The sequence below is a fragment of the Thalia democratica genome, chromosome 2 (assembly GCF_965202585.1).
Source record: "Thalia democratica chromosome 2, ktThaDemo2.hap1.1, whole genome shotgun sequence".
NCBI lineage: Eukaryota > Metazoa > Chordata > Thaliacea > Salpida > Salpidae > Thalia > Thalia democratica.
Window position 1 is genome coordinate 26,271,516 of NC_139166.1, and position 20,085 is coordinate 26,291,600.

General features: G+C 30.7%; 2 protein-coding genes across 3 annotated transcripts; both read left to right on the plus strand.

Annotated features, from left to right (window-relative positions):
* The first annotated feature begins 399 nt into the window (after positions 1-399).
* Positions 400-19,228, plus strand: LOC145829651 (dynein regulatory complex subunit 7-like). Of its 2 annotated transcripts, XM_082937504.1 has the most exons (17): positions 3,662-3,728; positions 7,039-7,248; positions 7,588-7,753; positions 8,416-8,587; positions 8,873-9,021; positions 10,022-10,180; positions 10,317-10,535; positions 10,706-10,926; positions 11,196-11,311; positions 11,568-11,760; positions 12,569-12,722; positions 13,239-13,454; positions 15,405-15,500; positions 15,783-15,917; positions 16,644-16,838; positions 17,796-17,935; positions 18,282-19,228. In XM_082937504.1, exons 2-17 carry the CDS (start codon positions 7,076-7,078, stop codon positions 18,361-18,363), a joined length of 2,586 nt encoding a protein of 861 aa, XP_082793630.1. In that variant the 5' UTR covers positions 3,662-3,728; positions 7,039-7,075; the 3' UTR covers positions 18,364-19,228. The 2 variants fall into 2 exon arrangements, with proteins under 2 accessions (XP_082793629.1, XP_082793630.1); XM_082937503.1 differs by lacking the exons at positions 3,662-3,728; positions 7,039-7,248 and adding an exon at positions 400-2,109 and having other exon boundaries at positions 7,613-7,753.
* LOC145830180 (dynein regulatory complex subunit 11-like) lies at positions 4,425-7,054 on the plus strand. Its single transcript, XM_082938093.1, has one exon. It carries the CDS (start codon positions 4,425-4,427, stop codon positions 6,882-6,884), a length of 2,460 nt encoding a protein of 819 aa, XP_082794219.1. The 3' UTR covers positions 6,885-7,054.
* Positions 19,229-20,085: the final 857 nt, after the last annotated feature.

A 20,085-nucleotide genomic window follows, 5' to 3' on the forward strand; every position in this document is an offset into this window, starting at 1 on the left:
TAATTATATTAAAAAAAAAAATATCTAAATTTTGTCATTATTGTTGACTTATCTAACTTTTAGAACCTTATCATTTTAGTTACTACTTAAATTTTATTTTATAAACTGTTTAATGGTTTGTGATGACTTTTTGACATTTTTGTAAAATTAGAATAATTAAATAAATTTGTTTGTATGCTATTATCAGTTTTACAAAACTATTTTTAGACTTTTAAAGTTGAATGGTTTTGCTTAACAATTGGTAAAAATAAATAATAATTTTGTTTTACTAAAAATGAATATTCAAGTACCTAATATGATCAGAAGCCTTATATATTTTATCATATATTTATCACCATACTTGTGTTTTAGACTTAGTTTTTTTTTTTCAAGTTAATAAGTTGTTAAACTTTAGTTGCTATAAAAATAAACTAAATAAGCCTATGGAAGCTTTTGCATCTAAATAAAAGGTATCAACTAAAAATGTCTCATGTAGCTTACAACCAGCAGTGGCATGAAACTCACAAGAAGCTGAACAACCTTTTGATTCAAGAATTGCCAGCAGAACCTGAAAAAGTTAAGCCTGAAAAGAATACAGCAGTTGTCTACCAAAATCTTGCAACTCTTTTCATTAAGTATGTGCAAATATTTAGAAAACTTGAGGAGTGCTATGATCAAATAGTGCACCCACAAAAACGGTTGGTAATGAAAAATGTGCTTGATGGTACAATTGGAAGGATGTTAGAAGTAAAACAAGAGATGGTCAAGCTTGAAGCTTCTGAGTACCACTTTTTTGAAGACGTATTATCAGATTTAAAACTGACTCCTGATGACATGGAAATTCCTATACCCAAATACTTTCTGATAAATACTAAAAATCAGTTAAATGAAAGAGAACGGCTGCTTTCTAATATAATTGACAAGCTAAAAGTTGTTGAAAAAGCTCAAAAGCCTAAACCAATGTCTGTTGTTGATGCAATCAAAATAATTCAAATGAACGAAAGAGCAAGACAAGGTAGATTACGTGCAAAGTTTATGAAAGATATTCATTTAGAAGAAGAGAGAGAAAGAGCAGCTCTTCAAAGAGGAGCACCAACCTTAGATCCTAATGTAGCAGCAACGAGAATTCAAAAAGTTTGGAAGGGTTTTACTCAAAGGAAAATTACTGCACGCGAACGAAGGGAAGAAATGATTTTTCTTGGTATGATGCCAGAAGAAGATACTGACATTAAAAGTTTTAGGCCTCAAAAAATAGCTCTAAAGGTTAAACAAAACAGAAGGGTTGTCCAGGAAGAAAATGACATTGACTTCAAACAATCTTTAATTACCACAAAAGAAAAGATAAGGGAAGTTGAAGGTCCTGAAATGAAAGAAGCAATGCAAGACCAGATTAGACAATGGTTTCTTGAATGCAGAGATCTAACAGGAAAGCTTCCTGATTATCCTTCTCTGGAAGATGGTGGATCTTCTATTCTTTTTGCAGACAAAACTCCTGAAGAAGTTCAAGAAGAGATGCGTTTAAAAGCAATTGAGGAAGAGGAAAACAAGGGAAAGAAAAAAAAGGGCAAAAAAGATAAAAAGAAAAAGAAAAAGAAGAAGAAGAAAAAAAAGGGAAAGAAAGGTAAAAAAGGTAAAAAAGAACCAGAAGAAGAAAATCCCGGTTGGAGAATGCCCCCTTCAAAGTTTTTAACTCCAATAAAAGAAGGCCATGACAAATACTTAAGTGTGTGGGAAAACAGAGATGAAAAAGAAAACTTCTTGCAGAAACACGAAAATCAACTAATTAAAGAAGAAAAGAGAGTTGAAGTTGAGTCTGAGCTGCGACTCCAAGTAGATGAAATAATGAGAGAAGAACTTGCCAACTTAAAAATAGCAGTTGATCGTCAAAAGAAAGCTAAAAAAGGAAAAAAGAAGAAAAAGAAAAAGAAGAAGAAAAAGAAGAAAGGTAAGAAAAAGAAAAAAGACATAACTGCAAACAGGACTACTGAGTCTTTGTTTGAAGAACTTATTCAGCAAGGTATACTAGTACGCAATGAACAGTTTAGTCTAAAAAAGTATCTTGGCAAAATTAATTACTTAGCTACTGTTCTTCGCCAAAGAGGTTTAGAACCTCAACCTGAGCTGAGTGATGTCAGACAACTGATAACTTTGTATGGAATACTACCTTTGGGGTCTGCAATGGTACACGAAAGTATGCCACAAATAAAATCAATACTCATTTCAGGTCCGCGAGGTGTTGGAAAGAAAACTCTGATGCACACTATTTGTACTGAAACTGGAGCTAATTTATTTGATCTAAGTGCTCCAAACATAGTGGGGAAATATCCAGGTAAACCTGGTCTAAGCTTATTGTTAAACATGGTGTTTAAAGTTGCAGTTGAGTTACAACCTTCAGTAATATATATAGGTGATTGCGAAAAAATGTTTTACAAGAAAAAGGACAAAAAGGATAAAACTGAACCTGCAAGGTTAAAGAAACGACTTCCAAAGTTTTTGAAACTTTTTAAGCCAGGTAAAAGAGTTTTACTTGTAGGAACATCAAGGGAGCCATTTAAAGCATTAGCTAGACCATTGTGTAAAAATTACCAGAGAATAATAATGGTACCAAGACCAAACTACGGATCCAGATATTGTTTGTGGTCCAAGCTTATTCCTGAGTATGGTGGAATAATAACAGAACGTTTAGATTTAAGTAGTTTAACCAAAATAACTGATGGTTACACTCAAGGACATATAATAGAGTCAATTAAGTATGTTTTAAATGAGCGCAGGATATCTCTCCTCAATACAAAACCCCTTAAAGCTGTTGAGTTTGTTTCTCCCCTTTCTAGAATAGATCCTATTTATAGAGAGGAAGAAGAAACATTTAAAAAGTGGTACAAGAAAACACCTCTTGGTAAAAAGAGACAAAAAATGAAAGAAGCACTTGAAGAACCGGAAGATGGTAAAGATAAAAAGAAAGGAAAGAAAAAAGGAAAGAAAAAGAGATAAATATTTAACATAACTTTCAAATAAGCTTTTACAGTTTTCCGTCTGAATGTTTAAAGTACTTTTAATTGAACTTTTGTCGATTAATTAAAAAAATGTTATAAAGTCTGTTTTAGATTTAAATTGTAATTTAGAGTATAATTACACATTTAAACTTTTTTGTTGCCTGAATTTTAAGTTTGTTTACAAAATAGCTTTATACAAAGACTGTAGAATATTTTAAGTAGTCATATTTTATATTTTATATTTTTAAGTTTATAATAAAGTCCTGAAATATATAGCTTTTTTAACACTCATAATTTTTAATCATGTATTATTTTGAGTTTTTTTATTTTTTCATAAAACTTGTTTATAATTGTGAGTATTTTAACTGTGAACTGTGAATGTGATTTAATGATAATATAAATTATTAGTTTGTTTACTTAATAATGCATGTTTTCACTCTTGCAAAGTTTTTTTTTGTTTTATTCGCTCTGTGTGTAATCAAATTGATACCTAATGATTTATTTAATCACTTTACACTATTTGAAACTTTAATTTTAAACTCTCAAGTCGAACTTTTAGTTACTTAGTTTATTTAAAATTATCTTTACTTTATTAAGATCAAATTTGAAATTAAAGTATAAACATTTGTCAAAAAACTGTAGATTACTTACAACACTATTTAACATAGTTTATCAACTAAATTTATTTTAGTTAATATTAATTAAAACGTTGCTGTTTAATGGTGGTGTGTGAATGATTTAAAATCTGATCAATAGGTAAGTCATGAAGTTTAAAAAAAAAATTAAAAGTGACTTTCTTTCATCATGTATAAAATAGTACCTTTAAAAAAAACTTCTGTATTATGTTTCTTAATCATTTAAAATTTTCATAAGCATAAAGTTTTTGGAACTTCAGTATTTTTACACTAATAAGAAATATTAAAACAATACAAGTTTTCAAAAATAGTATACTAGCTTTTTACATAAACTAAAATAAAGAGAGCTTCTATAAACTTTAAGTAGATTAGTTTACAGTACAGCTATACATTAAAAAAGTTAACTGTTTTTAAGGGAGTTGATTTTTAAGTCAAAATTTGTTATAACCAAAAATAATGATTTTTCTCCGAAATTTGTATTAGCTTAGCATAGTTAAGATTTCAAGATTTACTATTAATTCAACCATTTCTTATTTATTTATTTTATGGTTAAATTTAATAATAAAAAGGTAAATACTTTACTGCAGTCAAAAACTATAAGCTAAGAAAAATTACTTGTTAAGTATTAGTAATATTCTCTCTAGATATCTTTTAGAACAGCTTGTATATCATTCAGTTATCATATTACTACTTGCTAAGTAGAAAATGTAGTGAAAAATAAAAGTACTATATGTTATTTGTTTTGACAGACTTGAACAAATAAATAATTTGAAAAATAATCCAGACTAGTTTACAAATTAGATGTTTTGTTATTAACATGTCACACACTGCTTATAACAATCAATGGCATAGAGCTCAAAAAAACTTGAACGAGCTTATAGAGCAAGAATGTTCAAAGGAACCTCAAAAGCCAGAGTTGGACAGAAATATAGTGTACCAGAAGCTTGCTACACAATTTGTTAAATACGTGCAGGTTTTTAGAAAACTTGAAGAATGCTATGATCAAATAGTTCACCCTCAAAAGCGAATGACCCTTAAGATTTTGCTAGATGGCACGATGGGTAGAATGCTTGAAATAAAAGAAGAAATGGTCAAGTTTGATCTGTCCGAGTACCAATTTTTTGATGATGTTCTTTCTGATTTAAAGCTGACGCCTGATGACATTGAAATTCCAATACCAAAGTACTTTATTGTAAATAACAAAGAACACTTGGAAGAAAGAGAAACTCTTCTAGCTAGCATTTTAAATAACATCAAGGATACTGTTAAACAAGGCAAACCGAAAAAGATGTCTGAAGAGCAAGCCATTAAGTTGATTCAAATGAATGAGAGAGCAAGGCAGGGAAGACTGAGAGCAAAGTTTATGAGGGAGATAAGAGCTGAGGAAGAGAGAGAAAGAGCAGCCTTAGCCAGGGGAGCGCCTAGCATTGAACCGTGGGCAGCTGCCATTAGAATACAAAAGAGATGGAGAGGCTACTCGCAACGAGCAAAAACTGAGGTTGAGCGTAGGTTTGAGGATGAGTTTTTGGGGATGACACTTTCCAAAGAAAACAACTCAAAACTGCATGAAAAAGTAATACATACTCAGCGCAACAGAAGAAAGACTCAAGAACACAATTATGAAGAATATTTAGAAGCAGTTGACGCAGCTAGAGATAAAATTAGAGATGTTGAAGGGGCAGACATGAAAGAAGCAATGCAAGACCAGATCAGGCAGTGGTTTATTGAGTGCAGAGACTTAACTGGAACCTTGCCTGATTATCCACCTGCAAACATGGGTGGGTCTGCAGTGCTGTTTGCCAAGAAAACTCCTGAAGAAGTTGAAGAAGAAATGAGGTTGGCTGCAATTGAAGAGGAAGAAAAGAAAAAAAAGAAAAGGAAAGAAAAGAATGAATTTCAAAAAGGTAGTAATAAGGGTAAAAAAGGTAAAAAAAATCAGAAAGCAGAAGAAGAAGTTGAGCTAGGTTGGGTGATGAGTGAGTCAAAATTTCTAGGTCCATTAAAAGACAGCAATGATCAGTATTGCAGCTTGTGGAAAAATCGTGATGATAATGAAAACTATCTTCAAAAACATGATGTTCAGATGATAAGAGAAGAAAAAAGACTCGATGTTGAAGCAGAAATACGCGAGCAAGTTGACTTTATAATGAGTGAAGAACTTAAAAATCTCAAGCTTGCTGTTGATAATGCAAAGCCTACTAAACTAAAAAAACCAAAAAAACCCAAAAAAGCAAAGGCTAAAAAAGCAAAACAGCCAAAAGACTTGACTGGTGACAGAACTGTAGAGTCAATGTATGAGGAATTAGTACAGCAAGGAATATTGGTACGTAACAAAAATTTTCCAATAAAAAATTATATAGGTGAGTATAACTACCTTGCTACTACCCTTCGTCAAAATGATGTTGAACCTCAACCAAGTGTCCATGATGTAAGGCAGCTCATAACTTTGTATGGAATTTTACCTCTGGGGTCTGAAACAGTGCATGAAAACATGCCTGTTACTAAGTCTTTGTTAATTACTGGTCCTAGTGGAGTAGGAAAAAGAAGTCTTGTGCATGCAATTTGCACAGAAACTGCTGCTAATTTATTTGACTTGACTGCTGAAAATTTAGTTGGAAAATTCCCTGGTACTACAGGCATTAATTTGCTTTTAAATATGATTTGGAAAGTAGCAAGTAAAATGCAACCCTCGGTGATTTGGATTGATAATGCACATAAAGCGTACTTGAAAAAACTTGATAAAGATGATAAAAGTGAGCCAAAGCGCCTTGCTAAGTTAATTCCAAAGTTGCTAAAATTTTTCAAGCCTGGACTAAGACTTCTTCTTGTTGGTACTTCATCAACTCCTTTCAAAGCCAAAAAAGGTTTGTTCAAAGCTTACCAACGAATAATAATGGTTCCAAGACCTGAGTACGCCTCACGACATGCTTTGTGGTTGGCCATGATAGTAAAATTTGGTGGGATCATAACAAACTCATTGAACATCAGCAGCTTGGCCAAAATGTCAGAGGGATACACTCAGAAGCACATAATAGAGTCAATCAAGCAAGTGTTGACTGAAAAGAGATTATCCCACATGGCTACTAGGCCTCTTAAGTCAGCTGAATTTGTTCCTCCGTTTTCAAAAATTGACCCTGTGTACAAGGAGGAAGAGGAAGAATATCAAAACTGGTATTTGAAAACTCCAATTGGTAAAAAACGGGAGGCAATGATTCAAGAACTTTTTGAGCCTGTAGACTTTGATAAAGATAAAAAGAAAAAGAACAAAAAAAAATAAGAAAAAATAGTTTTACTTTTTAGATATTTTTTTTTGCAAACTGCTGAGTTATAAAAATATGTTTAATAATTAAACTTCGTTTATTTGCTAGTTTTTATTTATCCCAAGTATAAGAATGCTCATAAATATTTTTGCATTTCAACATTGTTTTCAGTTTTGAATTAAGTTGAACCGTAACGACTCCTGTTAAAATGAGCTCTAACCAGCCAGAGCCAAAAAAGGTAACCATCCCTGACTTACATAACAAGATATATCCAATACCAGAGAAAGATGATGCAGACAAGTACGATTACACGTATGAAGACAGGTACAGTTATGAGTATCACGAAGTTCCCCCAGAAGATCAGGACGATTTTATTGAGTAGTAAGCTGTAGTTTGTACTTAAATATGCAAGTACTTAAATAAGTATATAATAAAGTATTATGCTATAGATGTTTAAAGTTTAATTTTTACTTAAGTATATTTGAACTTGTTTTCTTTATTTTTATTTATTTCATATTTGAAAGTAGTTTTAATGAAAATCATAGTTATCATTTAAGAAAAAAATGACTCACTTAACCTAGTATATAAAATTTTCAATTAACTGTCAATTTAAATTATTATAATTTTTATTTAAAAAAGCAAATAGGGTAAACTGAAAAAGAAAGGATATGCTAAAAGTTTACTATTTAGTTTAAATTTTAAACTCTTTTTATTATTCAGTCCGGATGTAATTAACACAAGAAAGCTTCCTCCATCATATCATAGTAACACAAAGAAGGAAAAGTTGTGTTTAGAATTTGCAAAAAACTTTAGACTTCAGTACGTTCACTTGTACAATGACAGGCAGCCTCTTATGCTTTTTCCCGTTAATGAGTGTGATGTAGAGGTTAGTTATGCTGTAGTTAGAATTTTAATAGTAGTGTAACTGTTATTGGTTTTTACATAAAATAGCTTTACTGTTATACAATTCAACGAAAAAAGTTATCCAGCAACGTTTATTATCATATAGTCTGCTTTTTTAATACTGGATATGGGGTAAATCTGCTTTGTATTTTACAAGTTGTGATTCAAGTTAAATATTTACTTATAAGATTTAATTTTAATTTTCAGATTCTTTATTTTGATGTATATGACAATTTAGTAAAGTTTTAAATTTTTATGTAAGTTTTACTTATTTAAGTTAAAATATTTGTACTACAAGTTTGATTGTCAGATAATAAAATGTTTAAATATTTTCTATACTTGTTATTTGTACATTAAAACTTTGAAAATACTAGTCTTTCAAATTAGTAAAATTTTAAAAAAGTGCTAAAGTTTTCATTAAATAAAAAAAGTTTTGTCTTGTACTCACATGTTATATAGAATTTTAATATGATGACAAATAGTGATTCAAAACATCTTTTACAACTTAGTATTCTATAGCATAAAAACCATAAAAAAACACCAAATTTATCAAAATTTGATAATATTAATATTTTTTAAATCTATCCATGCGTGAAAACAAAGCCCAGTTTAATCAAAAACTACAAGTGCTGAAAAAACTTATAGAAAGTAATTTGTACAACGTGCCGGCCAACCTTACTGCCGCAGAAACAATTCTTCCATTGGAAGGGGTGCGCTGATTTTGTAGCAGATTACGTTTCCCTTGAACAACTGCCCTGCGCTTACCGAGTTCCTGAAAAACTTTATTCTCCTACAACAGTCATCATGCGGCAAAAAGGTTAGTTTCAGTTTTATTGATGTCTGTTTTTACTTTTGGAGAACAATCTTTGAGCGTTATTTTAAACTTGACTTAAATAGTAATGACTTTTTTATCCGCGTAATTTTTTTACACTCTTTGGTTTTAAGAATTTTAAACTGTTATATCAATTTAATGTACATTCAAAAGTTGTAGAACAAACTAACTTCCAATAGTATTCCTACTTCTGAACTGTTGTATATCATTAACATTAATTGGCCTCACCTAATGTTTATTTCTGTCTTAAAGTTTCTTCATTTTTCACAGGAACTTGCTTTGATGTGAGCAACTTGCTATGCAGCATGCTGATTGGTGCAGGTTACGACGCCTACGTTGTTAGTGGTTACGCCACCAGGGAAGTGTGTCTCGCCGACGAGTCCAGGCAAATTTGTCCTCTGCTCATACCGCCTGAAAAAGTAAAATTTTGTATTAAAGTTTTGATAAGTGTTTGATTCTAGTGGAAAATTGAATATTTTTATTAAGCTCTTATTGTCTACTGTAAAATTTTTATAGTGTTCCTTGAAGATGTTTTAAAGTTAAAAAAATAAAACGAATTAAAATAAATTTAGGTTATAAATACGTTTAATCTTACATTATATTTTTCAACAAACTTAGTTTTTGTTGCTGAACAAAAAAAAAATTATAGCTGAAAAACAGTAGGTATTAAAAGTGGGTGGGTGTCACTTTTGCATGAGGTGACACTTTTGCACAAGCTGACTCTTTTGCACAAGCGTCACTTTAGCACGCAGGGTCACTTTTGTTTTAGTGGACAATTTTGCACGTTGACTCTTTTGCACGGCGTCACGTTTGCACAGGTTGAAACAAAAAAAAGTTTTTTTATTAATTTTAATCTTTTTTTTTTACTATCACTAACACCCCTAACCCTTACCCTCGGTCGGTAAATTTTTTATTTTTGATATTTATAATTTTTTTGAATTATAATTTTTATTAGGTATATATTTATTTTTTCTATCACTGTTACCCCTAACCCTAATCCTCGATCGGTAACTTTTTTTTATTTTTTTTTCGGTTTTTTATTAGTATTTAATTTTTGTTTTATTTTTTATTTTAAATATCACTGTTACCACTAACCCTTTTTGTTACTAATTAATCTTATTATAAAATTATATTTTTTTTTACAACTTGTTATTTTTTTATTTTGTATGTTTTTTTTTACTCTTGAGCAAAAATGACCCTCCGTGCAAAACTGACAACGTGCAAAAGTGTCCTCTCGTGCTAAAGTGACGCTCGTGCAAAAGAGTCGCCGTGCAAAAGTGTCCCCTCGTGCAAAAATGACCCGTTTCAATTAAAAGCATACTAAAACGATTTCTTTTATTAAGTGCATTGTCAGTACAAATGTTTAATTATTAATTCAACCAAAAAACTAAACTCATTCAAACAAGTACTTGCTAAAAGGTGGAGGAAGTGGTTGAAGAGAAACCGAACAAGAAGTACACTGTCAGGCTGCCGAGAGGGCTGGGAAGCAGGTACGAGAAAAGAATGAAGGAAGCCGAATTGGAGAAGCAGAGGAAAGAAGAGGAGAAGCAGAGGGCTGAAATCTTGGAAGTCTTAGAAGTTTGCTCGCTTTTGTTAATTTATCTTTTTTATCGTTTTCAGAATATGTAGTAGGTTTTACTACGTTTTATCATAACACATTTTTTTAATAAATTTTAGTTCAAAGCTACAAAATCTCATTGGAAAATAATTTTAGGAAAGGGAAAAACCCCCACCGGATCCGCTTTTCGGGTTGCGGGTCCACTCGTGGGTGCTGGTGAAGGCAGGAAAGAGGGAGGTTCCCGAAGACTTTTTCGTGGAGCCGTTCACGGGCAGGGACCACTCGCCGAAGAGCACCAGCTTCCTGGGCATCGAAAGCGTTTGGAACAGCGCCAACTACTGGGTCAACATGCAGGACTGCTCGGATGGATGTGCTGTAAGCATTGAATATAGTTTTAGTTGGTAAAATGTGTTAGAGTATATCCTTATAAGCTTATTTGAATCTGAATTGTTATTTAACATATTAGAACTATTAAAGTAACTAAAAACTTTTTTTTTACTTATCAAAGTTTGATTTGTTATACTGACGTCAGTACTGTATCTCAGCGGTTGAGCTTTGATCTGTACAACTCGGTTTGCTGGGAGCTGCTCATGGAAGACAACTTTCAGCCCAATTTCAAGGGCCTGCACGGAGGAGGAGGCGGAGTCGATGAGGACTTTGACGATTTTGAGGAGGAGAACGCGGAGGATTCGGAGGGAAAGCAGCTGGACTTTCCCTCCAGCTGGTGCAAGCCGATAGTGATCACCCAGAAGCAGATTGTTTCACAGTAGGGAAATTTTGATGTTTTGACTTGTTGTTGGTGATTCGAAATGTGAAAAATGTAAAGCCTTATGTAAAGTTTTGTTAAAAGTAACTTTTTTTTGTTGAATAACAGGTTTTGTAGTGAATGCAGTTGGTAAAGATTGTATTTTGATAAAAAACCTTTTTTTTATAGCATTTAGGTAAGTAATAAAACTATTTCAAAAGTTATATTTAAAACAATCTTTTATTTTTTGTAGTACTAAAAATAAGCCCTCTAACATAGTTGCGTTGCAGGATTCCCACGGGAAAGAAGACGATACTGTTCAAGCACGCTGTGATGGAAAAATATGCCGAATACTTGCTACCTGACGGAATGGTGTCGCGACTGTTCGTGTACGATGACATAAACCGTCAGTTTCAAAAACTTTCAACATTTATTATTACTACCAAAAAGTATTGAAAATATATTCTAGCTTTAGTTTTGTTATTGCACGCCTAGTTATTTGAAGAAACAGTCAGAGATTTATACTTTTAAAATGAAATTTCTTTTATTTATGTTATCATTTACTATTTTCTTTTCCAAAGTTTATTCTGCTAACAATGTTTCGCTCAAAGAGCTCGTCAGTGCTTATAAGTTTGAAAAAATTGAAAACTATATCTAAACAGACACGAACTTGCTGCGAACGGAAGACAGGTTCGCTAACCGAGCGGACAAGTGCGAGATGATAGTGGACGACCAGAAGTTCATCAGCGAGCACTTCACCGACGGCAAGACCATGGGGCTCAAACTGCACAGGTTCCGCAAGAACGACACCAACCCCTTCGTCGAAAGAGTTATGCGCTTCTTCAATCAAATCAGGTTTGCAGTTTGAACTGTTTGATTTTATTTCACTGTTAGTGGACTGTTTCAGAGTTTCCCAACGTTTTTTTAAAAAGCACCCCTTAAAGAAATTGGAAAAGCTATGGCCCCCTCCGACAAGATTTTTAAAAAAACTACCATTAAAAACGCTCAAGACTTTTTTTTATAATTATAACCTCATGGTCCCCCTGTGGCCCCTCTACTGCTCATTGCCCCCTAAACTTCTGTAATGGTTCACTTTGGGAAACTCTGGTTTACATTGTTAGATTTTTGCTACAGTTTGAGATTTCGACATTTAAATTTCAAATACTTTATTTTAAGAACCAAAAAAAAAGAAAACTATGAGTTGCTGTTTCTTTTCCAGGTGTTTCAGTTGAGTGTAAACTATTGCAACAGATTCAATTAAAAAACGAATGTAAAAATTTTTGATACTGCATATATTTTAGTAACCTGAGTTACGCATGTTTGTTAAAACTTGTAAACAAATACTTAAATTGTTTTTTAATGAATAAACTAATGAATAAAAGTCTTGTGTTGTGACGTTTTTTCTTACCTTACGTTTTTTATCAGTGCTTTAGTCATCTGATTTTAAAACGAACTTTGCTTGCATTTATTAAAAGTATTGACCTGCGTGCTTCTAGCCATGCTAGATACTTTTTATTACCAAGTTGTAATTCAATTAGGCCTATTTTTTTTTCTAGAACAGTTGCATAGATCTTCTGTACTCATAATTACTAAGCTTACTACTAAGCACGTATATGAATCGACCTAAAAGTATATTTGTAAACTGGAAAGTAAATTTAAACAGAACAGACGGTCTTGAAATGCGCAGCGACTGTATGTCGGAAATGGTGGAGTCATTCGTTGACAGATCCGACAGGCTGTACTACAGAAGAGTGATCTTCGGAAAACCTGAAAGCAAGTCGGACAACGAAAACTGGAAACTCGTTCGACCGATTTTGGTAATTTTTTTATAGTTTTCAAAAAGCTGAATTGTATGAGTTAAAAATGAATTTGATATTTAAATTTTTTTTATTGCTCAAAGCTTTGTCTTTTATGATAGTTGTTTTTTTAGATAAAACTAAAATGGTTATAATACAACAAATTTTATCTTTTAAACTCTATTTTACATTAAAATCAAAAACTTTATACTATTTATATTAGTACTTGAAAATGTTCTTAGTTCTAAAGCAGTATAGTAATTAATTAAATTTTATTTTACCAAAGCTCTTATAAATTATTTTTTATAGCTGTTTAATTTTTTACTTAAGGAAATATACTTTACATTTTTAAATTGTTCTTCTTTTTATTTGAGACAAATAGTTTTAAACTATTTAAAAACTTGTGAAATGTTAGTGTTACTCTAACCTTATCTTTTAAATGAAAATTTTGAAAATGTCACCAACAATTAAATGCAAACAACAAAAGAAAAAATAATTAAATTCAAACAAACTGTTCACTGCCTTTCTCATCAACAGAAAATCACCGAAAAGTTTCACAGAAACCCGGAAATAGACGCCAACGAGGACGTGGAAACCCGGATGTTTGTGGTGGCCGACGACAAGATCACCGTCAGCTTCCATAGAAACGATGAAAACATCACCAACTCTACCCGCACCTACTACAAGCCGCCCAATGCCGAGGAAAAGGGAGGAAATTTGCCGTGGAATAGGGACATGACCTCTGCATACATGGTAGGATTTTTGTGAGCATTTCAAATACGAATTTTTCATTATGAAATCTATTTGTATAACTTTTAAGAGGTTTTGCTAGGATATGTTTTATTATCTTTGGTTTTTCACAGCTCAATATTTACAAAAAGACTTTTATATTGATTTTTTTTCTCAGCTTAGTTAAGATAACTTCTACCCTATACAAAAAAAAACTGTATTTGAATTTTATAGTTCATATAATTATTAGTTTAGGTAGGTTTTAATCAGGGGTTCTTTGTTTAAAAAAGGAATAACTTTTTAAAAATTTCAGGTATTTTGTACGGTTGATCTTAATATTTACTGCAAAAACTCTTGTTAGTAAAGTAAAAGTCTCAAAATTAGTTGTTTTATTTTTGTTAAACTGTTATAATGTTGCTATTTTGATTAATGAAGTATTTAGGTTTTTAATAAGAATAAAAGCATTTAGTACATAATCACAATTGAAAAAAAAATTGTATACATCAACCATAGAATATCTAATTTAGAAATAAATTTAGTTTGTGTGTTAGGCTAGTCGTCTGAATGGTTTTAACTTTATTACAAAGTTTTTTTTTCTGTCTTGTTTAGTATTCTGCTGCAAAAAAATTGTTACGAATTAACAAAAATCCTCCTTATTTTGTATTCGTGTTGGTTTAAAGTTGAATTTGAACAAGAAAAATGCATCTAAGACATGAAAATTGAATCATTAATTTTATTTTAAGCTATTAGTTTAGAAATACTTAATGGTTATAACACTGTTTTGTTATTAACTATTAGTTTGAACGTTCTGCCTTACCACTCTTTTTATTAGTGATTTAAAATAAATTGTTGTGCACAATGTTAAAAGTAGACATGTTAACAAACACCTTACAGTTGAAAATTTCAAAAACTTCATTTTTCTAACGTGTGTAAAAATTAATTTCTCTTAGCTGATTGCTAGCTGAAAGTGTTTAGTAATCGTGCCAGTCCCGTATTAGTAGATTTTAAAAAGTATTAAGTACAATAATGAGTACCTGGAGCGCAAAATCATTACAAGAGTCACCATTAAACTTTTTGATGGCAGTTTTTTGTAAGGTTAGCAATGTATGTTGCATTCATTATAACATACACCTTCTTATTCAAAAGAATAAATTATCATTTTTTATTATTAGAGGTAAATATAGCTTGAATTTGAAAAAAAAAACGGCCATACGTTAACAACAGTTATTACTGTGAATGAATATTGAACATATACAAAACGGTCGTAGTTTTTTAACTAAGTTCACTATAGGCTGTGGGCAATATTTTCAGTCGGCGGGCCAAATGTAGAATAGTTTAGTCCTTGGCAGGCCGGAGCACTTCAGTTTCGTTTAATACACGAAAATTACTCATTTAGGTAGTTCACTTTGACAAAAAACTAATTCTTTATAACTTTTTTTTACAACATATTATGGAAGTTTAAAAACTCCTATAAAGTGAACCTAAGACGTTTTTTGAATTTTTTTTTCAAATCTCAGAAGTAATATTGTAACTTTCAAAATTTTAGTACAGCGGGCCATATTTACATGCTTCAGGCCGAAGTTTTTCCTTTCGCGGGACCGATTCCATTTAAGTTTCGAAAACATTGGTAGGCCGTACGTTTCCCATCCCTACTATAAAATTGTTTTAATTTAACTCAAGTTTTATAAAAAAACAAATAGCAAGCTTTTACTAAGAAAAATAATGTATGTTTTTAATTCTGATTGTTCATCAATTTATATAACATTTAAAGTTGATTTTTACCTTAAATTTTAAAGTGTTTTTATTATGTTATATTTGTTTATTTAACCATTTTCATGTTAAAGTTCTAAGTTTTTAAATATCAAATTTTTGTATGTTTTCTATTTAATTTTTAAGATAGTATATTCTCTTTTAATTATACTATTTTGCTTGTTTTAATACTTGAAAATAAAACCTTTTGTTTTTATTCATAAGGTAGTTCATCCTAGTTCAAAAAAGCCACCAACAAAACAAGTTCCAGTTTACCAGTATCTTCTACAACTCATTCAAGTTGAACAAAAAACAATAAAAGTATGATTTTTAGTTTAATTAAACTTAAAACTTTTTAGCGTATCCGCAATTTAACTTTTTATATGCTACGTACAAAGCAAATTAAAAGAAAAATGTTATAAAAATATTTTTATAACATTAACTTCTCACTCGTTGCGTAATATATGTAAATACAATAACTTCAGAGAGCACAACATTAGTTTCCAAGCTAGTTTTGTTGCTTTGTAATCAAGTTCGATCACAAAAGTTTAAAATAAAACTTCCAAGAAGATTTTATCTCACTAAAAATATTTCCACCGCTAGGGTGTGCGAGTGGCAGAAGACGAAATAAAGGAAATTTTGAAGGAGCGCGACGAACAGAAGAAGGAGAACGAACTCATTGTGTCTGTGTACGACACAGAAAGAAACGAAAAAGCAAAAGCTCACCGTGAAGAACTGGTTAGTTGTTTTAGTTGTGAATTGGGTAAGTTACTGAAATAAAGTTCTAAGAAGCTTGTATGCTTTGTACATACACATTGAATTTGAAACTTTGTTTAAGTAATATTTGTGAAACTTATTTATTTTAATATTAAAATCAGTGCTTTGTTAAGTACCACAAATCTGTTAAGGTTCAAAAACCTTTTACAGTTTTAGTACATACTAATTAAACAAGGAGTAGAATAGTAATCGTAAGATTTCCACGTTTGAGAACTTGTTTTACTAAATTAAAACAAATAATAACTTCGACTCACAAACTCGTCATTTTTCAAAAAAAAAAAAAACTCATTCGTGCCAACAAACAAAGGAGAGGTTTGAATTTGATTTTTAAATAAATAATACTTTTTTATTTGCTTTATAATATTTGGAGAAGTTTGAAATTTTTTGATATTTAAAAAACAATTGTTCCACACGAGAGTTATAAATTTTTCTAATAATCAAAAAAACTTTTTTTTTCACACAGAAGAGGTTTAAATTTTTTGTAATAAAAAAAAAATCCAAAAAAGAGGTTTAAGTTTTTTAAATTACTAAAAAACTTTTTTTTTCACACAGGAGAGGTTTAATTTTTTTGTAATAAAAAAAAAAATTCCACAAGAGAGGTTTAAATTTTTAAAATTATTAAAAATAACCTTTTTTTTCACACAGGAGAGGTTTAATTTTTTTGTAACAAAAAAAAAAATTACACAGGAGAGGTTGGCGGCGGAGGAAGCTGCCGCCAACGAGGACAAGGAGATGGACTACTTGGCTCCCTTCCTCCAGCAGATCAACAACCCTCGCATCCTCACTCCCCAGCAGGCGTTCAAACTGAAGGAGGAGTGCCTGGCCGACCTCAAGCAGCGGCTGATCGACAAGGCCAATCTCATTCAGCAGAGATTCGAGAAAGTTTGTTGTGCTTCTGGTGCTCTTTCGACATGCTGTTGTTTGTCTAAGGGTTGCTTAATGCTCGAATATTTTGCTTATTAAGATGAGTTTGAAACAAAATGCAGTCTTTTTTTTTGACTAGCAAGTTTAGAAACTACAAGTGCTTGGGCATATACAAAGTTTGTGTATATAAATTGACGTATTAATTTAATTAGCTAGCCAGTTAAATTGTTGTACTATTTTTTAGTTTTTATGTTATATATTTATAGTGTTTGTAGGGTTTTTTGTTGTAGTTGAAAAAAAATCGGTATGGAAAATATCGAGTTATAATTGCTAGAGAGTATGAATGTAAAATTATAGATTTGTAGATTTGAATGTAAAAATATATGGGATGAACCAGTTGATACAAAGTTGAAAAAATAATAATAATAAATTTAAACTTAAGATAGATTTTTAAAGTTTATAATATTATTTGTTTAAGTTAATAAAAACTGTTTCTGTTTGCGTCTTAAACTTGGTTCGTGTATTACTTTAAGTTTAGATGTTTTAGTTTGCAAATATTATATTTCAAATTTCTTCAGGAAACGATGTTTCACTCTATAAGAGTTCTTCATTTATAATTGAATTATTATTCAATTGCATAGTACATTCATGTCTAAATAAATTAAAATTTCATTACCTATTCATTACACTTATTGTGAAATTTATACAAGTTATAGTCTTGCATCAAACTTTTTAATGTTTCTAATGACAGTTTGATTGTTAAAAATTAAACAAAAAAGTAGAACAGTGTTTGCTTTTCATATTTGACTACAATAGGCTCTACTTTTTTCTTAAATCATTGAGTAGCATATAACAAGCACTGGTTTTGCACGTGCTTCAGATTTACTGCTTTACGGTAAAAACATAAGTATAAACAGTGCCATGCTTTGCTGGTAAACTTGTTTATTGAAAATTTCGTAAGTGATATTTTTCAAGGAAACATCTGAACTGCACAAGAGGCAGCAGGAGTACCAACAGAAACAAGTGGCGATGACGAAAGACGATGAGGAGGAATACTTCAACTACTGCTCCGAAGCCATGTTCAGAATTCACATACTTGAAATGAGACTCAACAGGTTTTATTCGTTTGAACACCAAAAAATACTGGTGTTAATAAATTGCACCATTCGAGTTTTTGTAAAAGTTTAAGTGAGCTAGCTTGTTAAATAAGGTTTTTATTCTGCTTTGAGTAAGGTTTACTTTTGATAAATATAAAAACTAAAGGTTTATAGTTACAACAGTTTATAGATGTTTAACTTTAAATTTGTTCTACTTAAATCAAAATGCATTTACTTTTAGTAAATATCTATTTAAAGTTTTATAAGACAAGTATTACATACTATTTACATGTACTGATTATTTTGATGTCAATTATCTCACGATACAACATTTTTGAAATTTAAAATTTATTTTTTTTCAAAGGCACAAGCAAATAGCGCCTAACAAGTACATGCAGATGGAGCAAAAACTGCGCTCGGACCCAAGGCTGTCCAAGTTGCTGTGATAATATAATAGCTGAGAAGCAATATTTATTTTATGATTTTTAAGCAAGCTTATCTGAACACACTGTGCAAGTTATTGTTCTTCGAAGTGAAAACGCTTTACTAATAGCATGTTGAATAAAACTAAAGAAAAGTTGTAAAAACAAATTTTACTGAAAATGTGTTTAGTTTTAGTTTTTAACAATTTAGAAAAAAAAAACTTATTTCGAGAAGACTCATAGTTATGACTTGAAATAAAAATAACATGTGTTTACGATGCACTTAAAATTGTTTGTATTCAGAACGGTACAGTGTACGCTAAAGTTTTTCAAAGTTCTATTTTTACGATTGTTTTCAAAAGTTTAAAAAAATCCTATAACTGTATGAAAATTTTACTCAATTTAAACCAGGGTTTCCCAAACTTTGTTTCATAACGCCCCCTTTGAAGAAAGTAAAAAGCTTGACCCCCTCTGATAACATTTCCCAGAAAAACTACCTTTAAATACGTTTTTTTTTGCTTTTCATCATCAACTCACGAATATATGGTGTGTGTTTCAAGTTATGACACTTTTACTAATCACACCCCCTTTGCAGCTTTTGGCCCCCATGGATCGTCACTTTAGAAAGCCCTTTTTGAATTAATCTTGATAACTTTTAAGTTTTATCTTTAATCACTAGTTTTCAAATGAGGGTGATTTTAATAGGGTTGGGGGAAATAATTAGTAAAGGGGCGAAAAAAAGGATAGATTTTGAAACTTTGGACAGTCACTAAATTTATATTTTTAGCATGCTATTTTAATTACTTTAGCTTGCTGTTTAATATTTAACCCTGAGGTAAGATTTAAACCACGGTTTCCCAAAGCGGGAACTGTCAAAGAGGTGAAAAAGTAAACGGGTAATAACTAGTGAAGAGGCGATACCTAATAAAGGATCAATCTGTTTTATTTTTAAATTTGTTACAAGGGAATGATTATGAAATTAAGTTTGGAAAACCCTAGTTTAAATAGAAAAGCGTTAAAGTTATGTGCACTTTTAACGTCTAATAATTTTTTACAAATATAAAAGCCACTACTAAAGAGTTATTTTTAGTTTCCAACTTGTTTTATAGAATAAGAAAGCAGCAAATAGTGTCATACTTTTACTAATTAACTCACTTTTGTTTTCGAAAAAAAACCTGTGCTTTTAAACCACAAAAAAATTAGAAAAATTACCTTATTTTGAAAAAGCTAAATATGATTTTGTTCAAAGTATGCTGACTTTCAGTAACAAAAGTTTGAACTTTTATATTCAATTAAAAACAACGCTTTGAGTTATTGTACAAACTACTTATTTAAAATACTTAAAGTAGTGCTAGAATTTTCAAGCTGAGTTTTTCATACATTTTTTCCTTTACTTTTGTTTATTAGATGAATGATGTTTATTTAAAAAAAATATTTATGTATAAATTACATTTACAATTTACAAAAATCTTTTATTAATTGAAAGGTTTCAGCATCCTACTACATTTTCCCAAACTAAAAAAAAATATTTTTGAAGTTTTTGTCATGTAAAGAGTTGTTAATTTTGCCTTTATTAAAATTTGTAACAATCGCTTAGTTGTCATAACTTTTGAAAATTTTAGTTCATAAAGTTCATTTTGGAAATATCTTATATGATGAAGAACAAAACAAATCTTGATATCAGCTTTGCTTCATTAAAAAAATGCTGATTGTATATTTAAAAATAGTTATGAGCTAAAAAGTTTA

Excerpts from the sequence above, each read along its gene's own strand:
- LOC145829651 (XM_082937503.1), top strand. The coding sequence starts at position 463 with ATGTCTCATGTAGCTTACAACCAGCAGTGGCATGAAACTCACAAGAAG. Across the intron at positions 11,761-12,568 it reads CGCTTCTTCAATCAAATCAG|AACAGACGGTCTTGAAATGC; the intron begins GTTTGCAGTTTG and ends AAATTTAAACAG. Across the intron at positions 16,839-17,795 it reads TTCAGCAGAGATTCGAGAAA|GAAACATCTGAACTGCACAA; the intron begins GTTTGTTGTGCT and ends ATATTTTTCAAG.
- LOC145830180 (XM_082938093.1), top strand. The coding sequence starts at position 4,425 with ATGTCACACACTGCTTATAACAATCAATGGCATAGAGCTCAAAAAAAC.